At 34.8% G+C, this 13,530-nt stretch overlaps 1 protein-coding gene across 1 annotated transcript in view; it reads left to right on the top strand.

Annotated features, from left to right (window-relative positions):
• Positions 1 to 13,530, top strand: part of RTTN (rotatin) — a 144,141-nt gene that overhangs the window by 50,024 nt on the left and 80,587 nt on the right. The window contains exons 22-26 of the mRNA XM_040632443.1: positions 3,181 to 3,277; positions 3,890 to 3,958; positions 7,810 to 7,998; positions 8,874 to 9,113; positions 10,310 to 10,454. Of these exons, the coding sequence (XP_040488377.1) occupies positions 3,181 to 3,277; positions 3,890 to 3,958; positions 7,810 to 7,998; positions 8,874 to 9,113; positions 10,310 to 10,454 (740 nt within the window). The remainder of the gene's footprint in view (positions 1 to 3,180; positions 3,278 to 3,889; positions 3,959 to 7,809; positions 7,999 to 8,873; positions 9,114 to 10,309; positions 10,455 to 13,530) is intronic.

Genomic DNA, 13,530 nt, shown 5'->3' on the forward strand with positions numbered 1-13,530 from the left:
TACTAGATTCAAAGGCACTTTCTAAGTCAGCATTATCTGTACCCTTTTTAGTATTAACAATTTTTCTATCTCATTGATGTTTGTGAGAACTATTTCAGTGAGTCTGAAAATGAATTACAGCATCTCTTATTAGTGGATTTAGTTTCAGGGTGAAATTAGTTCTGTTTTTTTTATAAAGATTTATTTATTTTAGAGAGTACATGTGTGTGAGCAGGGTGGGGGAGGGGCAGAGGAAGAGGGGGAGAGAGAGAATCTCAAGCAGGTTCCCTGCTGAGCACAGAGTCCCACTCAGGGCTCCATCCCACAACCCTGAGATTATAACCTGAGCTGAAATCAAGAGTTGGATGTTTAACTGACTGAGCCACCCAAGCGTTGAGGCAAAATTAGTTTTTTAACCAAGTACTCTACCAGGAAATTCATTCCTCAGCAAATATTTATTGAGTACGTGCTATGTGCTAGGTACAACACTAGGCCCTTGGGATATATTGATGAGCTTGGTAAATGACCCTCTTGAAGCTTACAGTAGAGTTGGAGACTTTGACAAATACACAGTAGGACATAAAAATATCTGTAGTAGTGGACTTCCTGGTGCCAGAGGGAAGTGTTCTGAGCAGATTGGGTGGTGGGAAAACATCAGAGAATGCTTCCAGGAAATGTGGATCCATGCTGGAATTTCAGAAATGGATAGTTCAATTAGAGACGGTTCCTTTCCAGATAGAGGGAGCCACAGTTATGTATGAGAGAGAACGTGTGTTTGAAATGGTGGTTGGTCAGGAATGACTAGATTTTGGGGGCTTCTGGGATGAGGGGAAGATGATGAGATGAGGCATAGAGAGCAGTTCATGCAGGGCCTGGTAGGTCACAGGAAACAGCACTGAGAAGCCTTTTAAGATTATTAAACTGAGGGGTATATGTTTTAGAAAGATTATTCTATCCACAGCATGGAGAATAGATTGAAGGGGAATAACAAATAATTTATCAGACACAGTGCTTTTAATTATAAGTTTTATGTCATGACAGAATCCTACCCCTGTCAGAAATGTATGGTGAAAACTTAACTTAGAACTCATTTATTACACCATCTTACAGTGAGGAAATTGAGATCTAGAGAGATTTATCGACTTGGCCAAGGTCATAACCAGATAATGATGGAGGCAAGAGAAGAACCCAAACGTCTTTTGTCGATTTGTTTTTGTTTTAAATAATTGCAGAACTTCTGCATCCTTATTGTTAAAATTTGAACAGTATGGAACAATACAAAGTAAAATGCAAGAAGTTTTTAAAGTTTTCTTTCCTTTCTCAGTTTCCCCAAAGAAGAATGTGCTAGGTGGTGTTTGGCATGTATCATTTGAAATGATCTTTTCTTTACACCCATGTTGTATTTTTTATGCTATAAACTTAAGTATTGTGTTGCTTTCTTTCAACTGAAAATGTATTTTGAATATCTTTCCATGTTATTACATGTGAGTCTGCCTTCTTAAAAAACACAAAATCAAAAAAAACTACTGCATAGTGTTTCAGAGTTTCAGTTTGCCATATTAATATTTCTCTCAAATTTTTAACTATAATAGTAATCATGTTTTATGATCATCTTGTGCTTACTCTGTACTTGGAATTGCTGGGTCAAAGAGATTTTACTGGATATGGTTTGCCACATCATTCCCGCCAGTGGTATTTAAAAGTGCTTATTTTCCTCATAACCTTGCTAACACTGAATATGTCTCTTTTAAAAAAGTTCTTTAATATTATTAGCGAAAATAATATCTCATTATTGTTTATTTTTTTAAAAAACACTTTTAGTGTAGGTGATTGTCTTTTCATGTATTTATTATATTCTAATTTCTTATTCTATGACTTGCCTATTTTTCTGTTGCATTTAATTTCTTTTTAGTGACTTGTAGAGTTTCTTTATATAACATAAATATAAACCTTATGCCTGATTTTTTTGTTAAGATTTTCTTCAAACCTTTGTATCCTTTTTAGTGTATTTGTTATTTTTTCTTTAGCTTTAACTATTTTATGGAAGCATATAAAACTTTTCTATTATAGTAACTGAGCTTTTCATCCTGTTCTAAAAGGAGGGCCTTCTCCAATTCTGAATTCAGGATTCTAAATAGGCTTCTGTTCTTTCTCTTAACATGTTTATAGTGTTGTTTAAAAAATTTAGATCTTTATATAGAACTGATTTTGATAAATAGTGTAAGGTAGGGATCTAAATCTATTTTTTTAAAATATTTTAGGCAGTTACATTGCAGTAATTCTTAGGTATTTGGAAATATGATAGCTCATCCTATTCCCACTGATATGAAGTGTCTACTTTATCATAAATTAAATTCTTACATGTATTTCTGTTTCTTTTTAGCTCATTGCTGTTTTTAATCATGTCAATTACATGTTGATATTTTCCTTTTCTTAAGGTTAGAAAAAGTATCTTCTTTTGAAATTAATTTCTTATTGCTACTTTCCTGGATTTGCTAACTCTGTATTATGTTGTTATTCCCGTGTGATTGGTACCACCACCGTACCTATTTGATTAGAATTTCATAGTTGTCAAGCACTGAGAAGTCGTAGCATTGAGACTGGTACAGAGGTAGAAACTGAGGCTTATTAATGCTCCAGTATTTGACCAGGCCACTTTACTAGTAGTACGTGGTGGTGCTAGCTTTAGGTCTTACTAGTTCAGAGCAGTTTACTTTTCCATTATCTTATAATAAACAAGACACATGAATTAAAAACGAGACCAACACAAACACGGTGTTTTGAAGGCAAATCAAGTTCTATGACTATATGTTTGTAGGAATGGGCAGAAATGATCAAATTGGAGATCTTGGAATGAGCAGACTTTAGCTGGAGGTAAAGGACTTGGCAGATCTCCCTAGAAGCTACATCACTTTGCTTCTTCGAGAAACTGAAAGTACAGAGTATCTAGTGAGTGGATCTGCAGGTGCATCTCCTGGACCAGCAGCATGTGGGATTCACAGGCTCCAGCCCAAACCTGCTGAAGCAGAAGTTCTGTTTTAACAAGCCCTCCTGGTGATCCACATATGTCAGTGTGTCTGGGTTCATGTTGCAGTTCTCTGAGAATGACATCTCTTCCCTTGGAGTTAAGATATTTTAGATGTGAAGTTCATTTTTCTAGAGGTAAAAATATTTCATGAAGTTATGCTTTTTATTTCTTAGTTTCATTGATATTTCATGAAAATTGTGCTGTTGTGACTGAAGTCGGAGCCTTATTTTGTCTTCTGTTATTTGATGAAGTATCAAGAATGGATATGTGGTAAGCTATAAGAATTGTAGAACTTTTTTACTCTTAATTATTTAAGGTTTCTGATGCAATCATATGGCAATGCATGGAAATTTCTGAATTATGAAGCTTACGCTTTTTATTTTGACTTGAATAAGCAGTATCAAAAAGCCTATTGGCTCGGAAAGTTCTCATGAACTTTTAATTTGAACATTACTAAGCATAAATTTAAAAAATTACTGCAGTAATTTTTGTCATTAATACATTTTTTAGTATATACTCTCGATGTCATGTGTTTTTTCTTTAATATTTTATTTAAAAACCTTTGAGAAGATGTTTAGGATGGTAATATCTGATTAACACTGACCTTGAGCAGAATGCAGTGGGAGGGGGACATAGATTCACCTGCCAGTACAGTGTCCACATTATAGGAATCATTTATTGTATGGACTTCCTAAGCACTAATTTACTCTTTAGAAACAAATCTAGGTAGTAGGAAATGTGTTGTTAACTACACAAGTGATAGAGCCAATTGTAACTCTTATTTGGAGATTCAGTCAGGGAGCAAATTGTATTTGTTGGATAAAACCATGGTTTACTCATTTATTTCTTTCCTTTTGTGTGTGTATGTTTTTAATGAAATAGGTCTGTTAATCCTTCCAATAAGCCTTCTTCACCATCGGTCTTCAGTTTGCCTGTTTCAGTTTTTAGAAGGTAAATGATTTTTGTTTTAACTTTTTTTGAAGGTAAAATGTTTCAGGAAGGTTCATCTGGTATTTAAATCACATGGCTTGTAGTGCTTTAATGTTTCCTCACAGTGGTGCTCCGGAGAGTTCAATAAATGCATGTCCCCATCCCCATCTTTCCATCTGAATGTGGTTCAGGTGTACAGAAAATTCAAAGAACTAGACAGTAAACGTGTGCTTACTCTCCAGCCTAGATTCAGCAGTTGTTAACACATGGGCTTAGTTTCTTTTTCTCTCTTTCTCTCAATGCATTTATTTGTTTAGATGTAATTTTTCTGTGATGCATTTGAAAATAAGTTTCAGACATAATTTTACTTCCCTCCTAATTATCCCAGCATGTACCTCCTTAAATTAAGGGCATTTTCCTATATAACCACTGTACCATGCACGATCACATCTAAGAAAATTAAAAATAATTCTGTAACATGATCCAATTTTTCCAACTATATCCAAAATAGTAATTACCTCTTGGAGGAGAGCAAGGGGAGTAATTGACACAAAAAGGGAACAAAGAAACTTTCCAAAGGGATGGAAACATTCTGGATATTTTTTTTTTAATTTGGTTGCCTTTTTATTTTATTTTTTTATTATAATAATATTTTTTATTATATTATGTTAGTCACCATACAGTACATCCCTGGTTTTTGATGTAAAGTTCGATGATTCATTAGTTGCATATAACACCCAGTGCACCATGCAATATGTGCCCTCCTTACTACCCATCACCAGCCTATCCCATTCCCCCACCCCCCTCCCCTCTGAAGCCCTGTTTGTTTCTCAGAGTCCATAGTCTCTCATGCTTCATTCCCCCTTCTAATTACCCCCCCTTTCGTTATCCCTTTCTTCTCCTACTGATCTTCCTACTTCTTATGTTCCATAGATGAGAGAAACCGTATGATAATTGTCTTTCTCTGCTTGACTTATTTCACTTAACATTATCTCCTCCAGTGCCGTCCATGTTGGAAACGTTCTGGATTTTATTCTGAGTGATGGTCACACAAATGATTACAAATGTAAAATTCATCAGGCTATATATAAATTGAAAATCTGTGTATTTTAAAATAAGTAAATCGTGTCTTGATAAAACTATGATTAATTTAAAAATAACATTCCATAATTTGGTAGAAGTTATTACATGTACTGTAATCATTTTCATAGCTGTATAATATTCTATTGTTGAATTTATTCACCACAATTTATTCATTCTCCAGTCAGAAGGTATTTGGGTGGATTCTGGGTTTTTGTCCCTGTATCCACTACTGTAAACATGTGTATGTTTCCTGGTATAGTGTGTAAGAGTTCCTTTTAAATATGTTGTTAAGAGTGAAATTCCTTGTTTGCAGACATCACCCACTCTTCATGATCTTTAGATTTGGCTAATTAATCAAACTCACACAACTATAATAGGTCTTGCTTGGAATGAGATTACATGTGTGGGTGCTGGGAGCTGTCTTGGCTTAGAAGACTCATGTACTGGTAGGAAATAACTTCTTTAGTTAAGTGTGCCATAGGCGTAGTTTCCAGGACCCCACAAAAGAGCTGCAACACTCAGGGTTGCTCGGAGCTGTGGCTTCCCATCATGCATTTACGGTTTATTCCCACACCTCCCAGCCCAGACCTGAGAGTCATTTTTATTGTAAGTACAAACAACAGCTTAGTGATATTGTTGACATTCCATATCTATTTGGTTGTCCTGGGGCGAAGGGCCAGAATTAGCTCAAGATAAAATTTGTCCATAGAGAAGAGCCAAGGGTTTTGTTACTCCTCTACTCACAGTAATGTTGTCATTTTAAAAATTGTTGCCTGTCTGGTGGATGTATACTGGTTTTTCAAACTGGTTGTGATGTATTACCCTGCACTTTTCATTCCTTTCTTCCTTCTTGTTCTTTAGGCTTAATTTGCAGTTCATTTTCTAATGTACTAAAGAATTCCCCATTGATCAGTTGCTTGTCATTTTTTATTCAGTGCAAGTCCTTTCAGGTGGGCTCCGTGCTTGTCAAGGCCCCACAAACCTGTTAGTATTTTCTTATGTTCTAGCACAAAGAAATATCCAAGAATCACCTTTCATTTCCCTATCTGAGACCTAGAGTTAACCATTTATCTAAGGATTCTTGGTTACTTTTGTGGAAAATTTCAATTTTTAAAAAGTATTTTCTTAAACTAATCAGCCTGATTTATATGTAGAACTCTCCCATAGCTTGTTTATTGAGACACATAAAATGAAAAAGCACAGTAAAGTTGCCCTGAGAAATCTTACCCAATTGTATTTATCTAATATTAGTCACAAATATGTGAATTAGGGGTTTAGGATATTTTTTTTTAGCAAAAATTTTTTTTTTTAACTTGTGAATGTGCTAGACATTACTGTCCTGTTAAACACTATTAAATTAATTTGGACTGGTTTAAGAGCTGTTGCTATTGCGTCTGTTCTTAGATCTAAAAATATTTCTGGGTCTTCTTGGTGACACGTAGTGGTTGAGTTTATTGATGATACAGCTGTGTGCAGGTAAAAATATTAAGTTGTGATTTTGTCATTTAGTGATTCCTGTGAACATAAGGCAATTCATTTAGTCTCTTTACTACTCATTTTGATCATCTGTACAATGGGTATCAGTGCTGTGCATATAACTGAATGAATGGTGGTTAATACACAGTGTTTGGCATAAAGTAGGCACTCATGATCTAGCTTTTATGAGTGGCTCCGTGTAGCCACAGGCCTTGACCTGAAGGGGCTTTAGTCATCTCTGCGAACAACTCTAATACAACACAGAATAAAGAAGTCTTCACGCAAGAGTTTAAAAGTATTTTTGGTTTCTCAGAGTCCATAGTCTCTCATGCTTCATTCCCCCTTCTGATTATCCCCCCTTTCTTTATTCATTTCTTCTCCTACCGATCTTCCTACTTCTTATGTTCCATAGATGAGTGAAACCATATGATAGTTGTCTTTCTCTGCTTGACTTATTTCACTTAGCATTATCTCCTCCAGTGCCGTCCATGTTGCAGCAAATGTTGAGAAATCGTTCTTTTTGATAGCTGAGTAATATTCCATTGTATATATGGACCACATCTTCTTAATCCAGTCATCTGTTGAAGGGCATCTCGGCTCCTTCCACGATTTAGCTATTGTGGACAATGCTGCTATGAACATTGGGGTGCATATGAACCTTGGCCAGCTTCTTATGTTACCCAGGACAAAGCCAAAACCAACAAGACTGACATTTTTTCATGTGTCTGTTAGCCATTTGTATGTCTTCATTGGAAAAGTGTCTGTTCATATCTTCTGCCCATTTTATGATTTGTTTATTTGTTTCTTGTGTATTGAGTTTGAGAAGTTCTTTGTAGATCTTGGATACCAGTCTTTCATCTGTGGTGTCATTTGCAAATATATATACAACTAATGAAATCATGGAACTTTACATAAAAAACCAGGGATGTACTGTATGGTGACTAACAAATATAATAAAAAGATATTATTATAAAAAATAAAAATAAAATAAAATATATAAAGAATTAAAAAAAAAAAGAACTCATGAGGAGCCCTGTAGAGATCAGAACAACTTCTCACCTTGCAATCCCCTTCCATAATAAAGATGTTATAATAAGCCAAATAAATAAATAAATAAAAAGTATTTTTGGGAGTTTAGAGGATGGCAAAAGAATAAATGAAATACTATGTACAGCATGATAACTGTTCAAAATAGGGGCTCTGAGAGTGATCTCCATACTATTGTGAGAACTTGCCCTCATTTATAGCTCATCCGTTTATAGTAGTGTTTAAAAATTTCTAAGTTCGTAACTACTTGTTTACGTTTTCTTTAGGTATCATCTGCCAGTGCATGTAGTTGGCCACCACGCTGTGAGTCCTTATTCCATAGTTTTGCCATTATCTGCTGATTGTTTGGCCTTGAAGCCGGTCTCAGACATGCTGAGAATAGCTTGGAATTTGTCCTGGTATCATGGGAGTGATAATCTGTTGAAGCAAATGAATTCTGAACCTAAAATCCAAGAGTAAGCTGTTATGTTTAGTTGAAAAAGTGTTCATATTTAACTAATTATAAGTAACTAGTTCGATTTTCTTTTTCCTTTAGGTCAAGTGGCTTTTTTACTTATTATCATCTGATTCTGTTTTTCCACTGAAGATTATAATTTTTACTTTGTTTTAAAGATTACATGTGTTCATTATTTTTTAGAAACTATCACACAAGGAAATTTAAATTAAAAAGCATGTGCTCTATGCTGTTTTAGAGATTATATAAAGTTTTGTTAGTTATTTTTAAAATTTTTATTTTATTTTTTTTTTAGAGAGAGGGTGCACACACACAAGTGGGATGGGGGGCTGGGGGGCAGGGAGGTGTAGAGGGAGAGCAGAGAGAGAATATTAAGCAGGTTCTATACCCAGCACGGAGCCTGACATAGGGCTCGATCTCATGACCCTGAGATCATGAAGTTAGCTGAAATCAAGAGTGAGACCTTAATCAACTGAGCCACCGAGGCACCTCAAGTTTGGTTAGTTAATACGCATAAATCTCTAGGAAAAGTAATCTGGATTAGAGTCAAAGTTCAGTGAGTTAATGTATAAATGTTATTATTACTATGATGATGATGAAGATTATTTTGGAATATCTTAATATTCTGATCTGTCATTTCTTTCTTGTTTGAATAAAAGTTATGTTTCTGTAAGCAGGAAAATGTCAGTACAAATGCTTCGGATGGTAGCGTAAAACTCTAATTGACAAATATATACCAGATTTTCTTTTGGCCCCGAGTCAGCCTTTAAAATGAAGATAAAACAGAATTTTTTGGAGAGAGTTTATAATAAACATAAATATGAGCTTTTATTTAAATAGTTTTATGTTGTTCTTCCTTTGTTTCTTTTTGTTTAGATTTTCAGATACATTGAAGTTATCCACAGAGGACACCCTTGCTCTGAAGATGACACACACAGCTAGTGGGCTGAAGGACTGTCTTCATTCCATTGTCGAGGCTGCAGCCCACAGGGAAGTGAGGGCTGCTGTCACGAGGATGAGTTTTTATCTTCTGAATGACAGATTGTCTTTAAAGGGTGGTGCTGGCCCATGTGGGGTTACCTTGAAGTCCTTGTCTTGGCACACCACACTGAACAGGTCAGTATATACAGCTTAAGGCTTCCAGTTTCAAAGAGCAGGATTGAATCATATTTGGGTTTATCTCCACATCTTTGAAGATAAGAGCATGTATTCTTCTTGTTGCTGTCATTAGAGAAATGTTTTTTTCAGTAAGAAAAACTCTGGGATTTTTATTACGTGTAGTAAATATCTAATCATAGCAAAAGAGAAAAAATTTCGAAATCACTGCGTTTGGAAATTAATAATAAACAGCACAGTTTTTATATCCGATTGTAAAAATTTTATTTTGCTAGCTCACAAAAGTAGATGATTAGGATAAGACATGGTTGAACAAAGTGAATGTTTATTCCTGTCCACATTATAAGAGAGCCGAGAGAGACATCAGTGGATTGACTAATAGGTTTGGTACACCTGCAGTGGGCTGTTTTGTTTTGCTTTTGTTTTGTTTTTAAGAAAATTATCTCATTTTTCTTTTTACCCTGAATTTCACGAAGTTGATTGCCATGTGGAGATCCTTTGTAGTTATTGGGAAGGCCCTAGCTTGTAAATTTAACATGTTTAACTGGTAGCAGATGGCTGCATTTGAAACAAATAGACTGCCAGCAGTTTTACATGTTAATCTTCATGTAAATTTAGTGTAAGATGTATAACTTTCTATTAAACATAATGTGTGCAGTTTTCAAAATGTGAGGTTAAATGAATTTCCGAAATGTGAACTCAAAATGGATCTCTGACAATTCAGATACCTAATTGGCTTTTCCATTGGTGTGTGTTGGAATCAGCCAATACTTCCTTGTGAGAGAGCTGGCAGTTGAATATCAGGATTTTTGTAAGTTAGTTGTTAAAACACAGCCATTCTTAAAAATGAAATTGCACAAACTTAGTTAAATAAATTATAAGAAAAATATGCAATATTTTTTTGCAAATATCATCACTTCCTGATTATTTTACATTTTACTGATACCTGTGTTCTTGCGGTTATTTGTGCCTATTATATCTGTGTTGTGAAAATGCCATATAATGGTGTGCTGCTGTGTGTCTGTCCACAACTGTGTGTTATGTGGGTGGCTTGCAGTCGGCAATGGGGGAATATTTACACTACCAAAATTGGCAATCACAAGAAATCATCCCACCCCTTACCTGATTGTTAAATATTCATCAGCACACCACTTACTGTAAAGAGCTAGAAACCATAATTGTCTTTTTTATTGTAGGTTTTTACAGGTGCTTCCTGCTTGCACTGAAGATGAGAAGCTGCTAATAGATATCATACATTTTTTAAATAAGTTATTGAAGGAACAAAGAAAAAACTCATCAGTAGAACTTCTAAACTGGCTTCTAGAATTACTTCTTAGACATGTAAGTGTTATTAAGGAATTGGATTTTAGGTCTGAGATATGATTTATTTGTAAAAATTAATAATGCTATATAATGAAAAAACGTAATTTCTATATAGCCCGTGTTTAGTAAAGTAGTCTTCATGTTGTATGAAAGTGTTTACTTAAAACTTTGGAGTAGAGAAGATTTTTCCACGAAGTTAGGTAAGGTAGAACTTATAAAGAAAGAAATCTGTAAATATGACTACATAAAAATAACATGACGGTGAATAAGACAAAAAAACCTGTCCTCATGGAGTACATTCTAGTGGGGTGGAATGGACAGAAAACACACATGTTCTGCAGGTGGGAGCAATAAATGTGATAAGGAAACATAGATAAGAAGGCAGGCTAGGCAGGCGTGGTGGTATGCTACTTTAGACATTATGGTCAGAGAAGGCTCACCTCTTTGACTAACATTTGGCCAGGGCACTGAGTTAAGTGCGGGAGTCAGCCCTATAGGTATCGAAGGGAAGAGTGTTCTCGCCAGAGAGGAAAACAATGCAAAAGCATTTAGTTGTCAGGGCCATGTTTGAAAAACAACTAGAGGTCCATGTGGCAGCAACAGGATGAATAGAGTAGGAGATGAGATCAGGAGGATATTAAGAATCAAGCTCAAATAGAACCTTGTAGGCTATGGTGCTTAACCTACATGAGAGAGGAAGCTGGTGGAGGGTTGTGAGCAGAAGAGTTACATGATGTGACTTAAGTTTAAGAAGATCATGGTAGCAGCTGTCTCTGGAACCATAGGTGGCATGGGTGGAGGCTGGGAGGCCTACAGTAACCCAGGGGAAGGATGATGATGGCTTGGCCTAGAGTGGTAACGGGCAAGGTGGTGGAGAAGGCAGCTCTCTGTCTCTCTCTCTCTCTCTCTCTCTCTCTCAGTCACTCTCATACACGCACCTGTAGGACTATGACTAAGTGTGGAAATTATGGTCCTGGAATGCAATTTAAATGTTATGAAAGATGAAAAGCAGAAATAACATAACTAACCGAAGCTAGGAGATGAAAGGGGTAGATCGGATAGGAACATAAAATAAGTCCAAAATACCATAAACAAGGTCCTATATGTACATGACTCTGATTGGATTTTGTATTATGTTCTTTGATATGCCTATGTTTTCTGCAGAACTACACTCTTAAATTATCATAGCAAGTTTTTCTTTAGTAAACTTCATTTTTTATATTTTTCTCTGGCCATTTTTTCTTTCAGATTAACTTTATTTTCAATTTATATAACTTAACAATGAAATACTTATCCAATGGGAGGGTATTTATCTGTGAGTTTTATTGGCTTCTGTATGTATGGCAAGAAATACTTTAAATATAGTTAAAAAGACATGATAAACTGAGAAAAATATTTATAACACAAATGAGAGATGATGGACTAACTTCCTTAAAGTACATAATTAATAAGTGAAACCTTAATAAGATGATTGAACTCCCAGAATACATAGACTTATCAGTTTTACTCTCCTGTTATGTTCTTGAGGATGATTTCGAAGTACCATATTTACTGTACTTTGATTTTCTTGTATCATTTAATTGTTAAAAAACTTAAAGCATTTGGAAGCAGTTATTTTCTGACCATTTTTAATAAAGCAAAACAGTAAAAACTTATGTTACTGTAGTTCCTCCTTCAGCTTTTAGGCATGCTTAAATATTTTAGAGATTGGATATTAAAATATTATTAAAAGAGTCTTACGAAGCTTTTCCTCTGAGTTTTTTGATAAATCGATTTTTGATCTATAAATTTTTTATAACTTCATAATCTTTTTAGTCTTTTTTAAAAAAGAATAATTTCTAAAACAGTCTCCTCCTTATGTTGAAGTTCTTGTATTCCAAGAGTTATGGTTGCTTTGGGTTGTGGAAATAGCAGTTATAGTGGGCTTAGGTAGAATCTTTTCTTGAAACTCTGTGTAATAATTGAATGTTTGCTTAGAAGACTTTCTACGTGGTATATACAGTAGAAAAATAATGATGCATATTAAAATATATTTACCTAAATTATGTAACTATAGTTAAAACTTTACATTTATTATGAATTTTATAGTATGTCGTGAGTGCTGATGCATATTGTATACACTTGATCTTAGGCAAAAGGCCAAGAAGCAATGATAATGCATATCGTATAATTTATTGATAGTTTTGAAATTAAAATGAAATTTCTACATGATTGTACTGTAATTTTAATGCAGTTTTAGAGAAGGATTTTTGGTATAATTAAATACATTTATTTGACTTTGTATGGTATCAGGGCTGTCTTTGGAAAGCTTTTACTTGCTGTTATAAATAACAATAGAGTGAGCCAAAGGTGAGCAGTGGACTTAAGCATCCACTATTAAGAGAGTTTACTCTCTGTCTTGCTGCAAGGATTAAATGATTAAGTGTTACGCAAAGAGTAACATTCAGTATAAAGTCAAATGCCGTTTAATCATCTAAAATGGGTAAAATAAGTGAGAGATGATTGAAGAAGGCAGTAAGATAGTATTTCCAAAGGAATTGTTTTGAATATATGGACATAATGTGAAAAAGTATATGAAAGCCATGGCAAAACCCAGTAAAATTAGGCAAAATACTTGAATACTTGATCAGGCAGAAGAATGCGAATAGAAAGTATAAAGAAAAATCAGCTAACTTACTGAGGGAAGATTGAGAAACTTTCTCTTGTGAAAAATTTGTATGTTTTATCAGAACATCCATTTATTACAAACATTTTAGGCACGTTAGGAATTTATGACACCACTAATTTACATTTTAATGTAATGATAATTTTATTAATATATATAAAATAACCTAGAAGTGCTGAGTTTGAATACCTTTTTTTCAGAATGAGTTTTTTGATGGAAGGTCATTAAAGTGGGGCCATAATTTTTTTGGGGGGGGAGGCTATTCAAAACTAAACAGCGTATGTCTGTCTTTGTTGGCTGACTTTCACAGGCACATGTGCACTCAGAGTTCATGGAGGGCATTGGATGTCCTATTGTTGTAGGTTGCTGATGGATGGTAAAGTGGATGTGATGAGTGGTGACTGTGTGGGTAAAGAAAATGGGCCCTCA

This window comes from Ursus maritimus, unplaced genomic scaffold, assembly GCF_017311325.1.
Source record: "Ursus maritimus isolate PB19 unplaced genomic scaffold, ASM1731132v1 scaffold_18, whole genome shotgun sequence".
NCBI classification, from domain to species: Eukaryota; Metazoa; Chordata; class Mammalia; order Carnivora; family Ursidae; genus Ursus; species Ursus maritimus.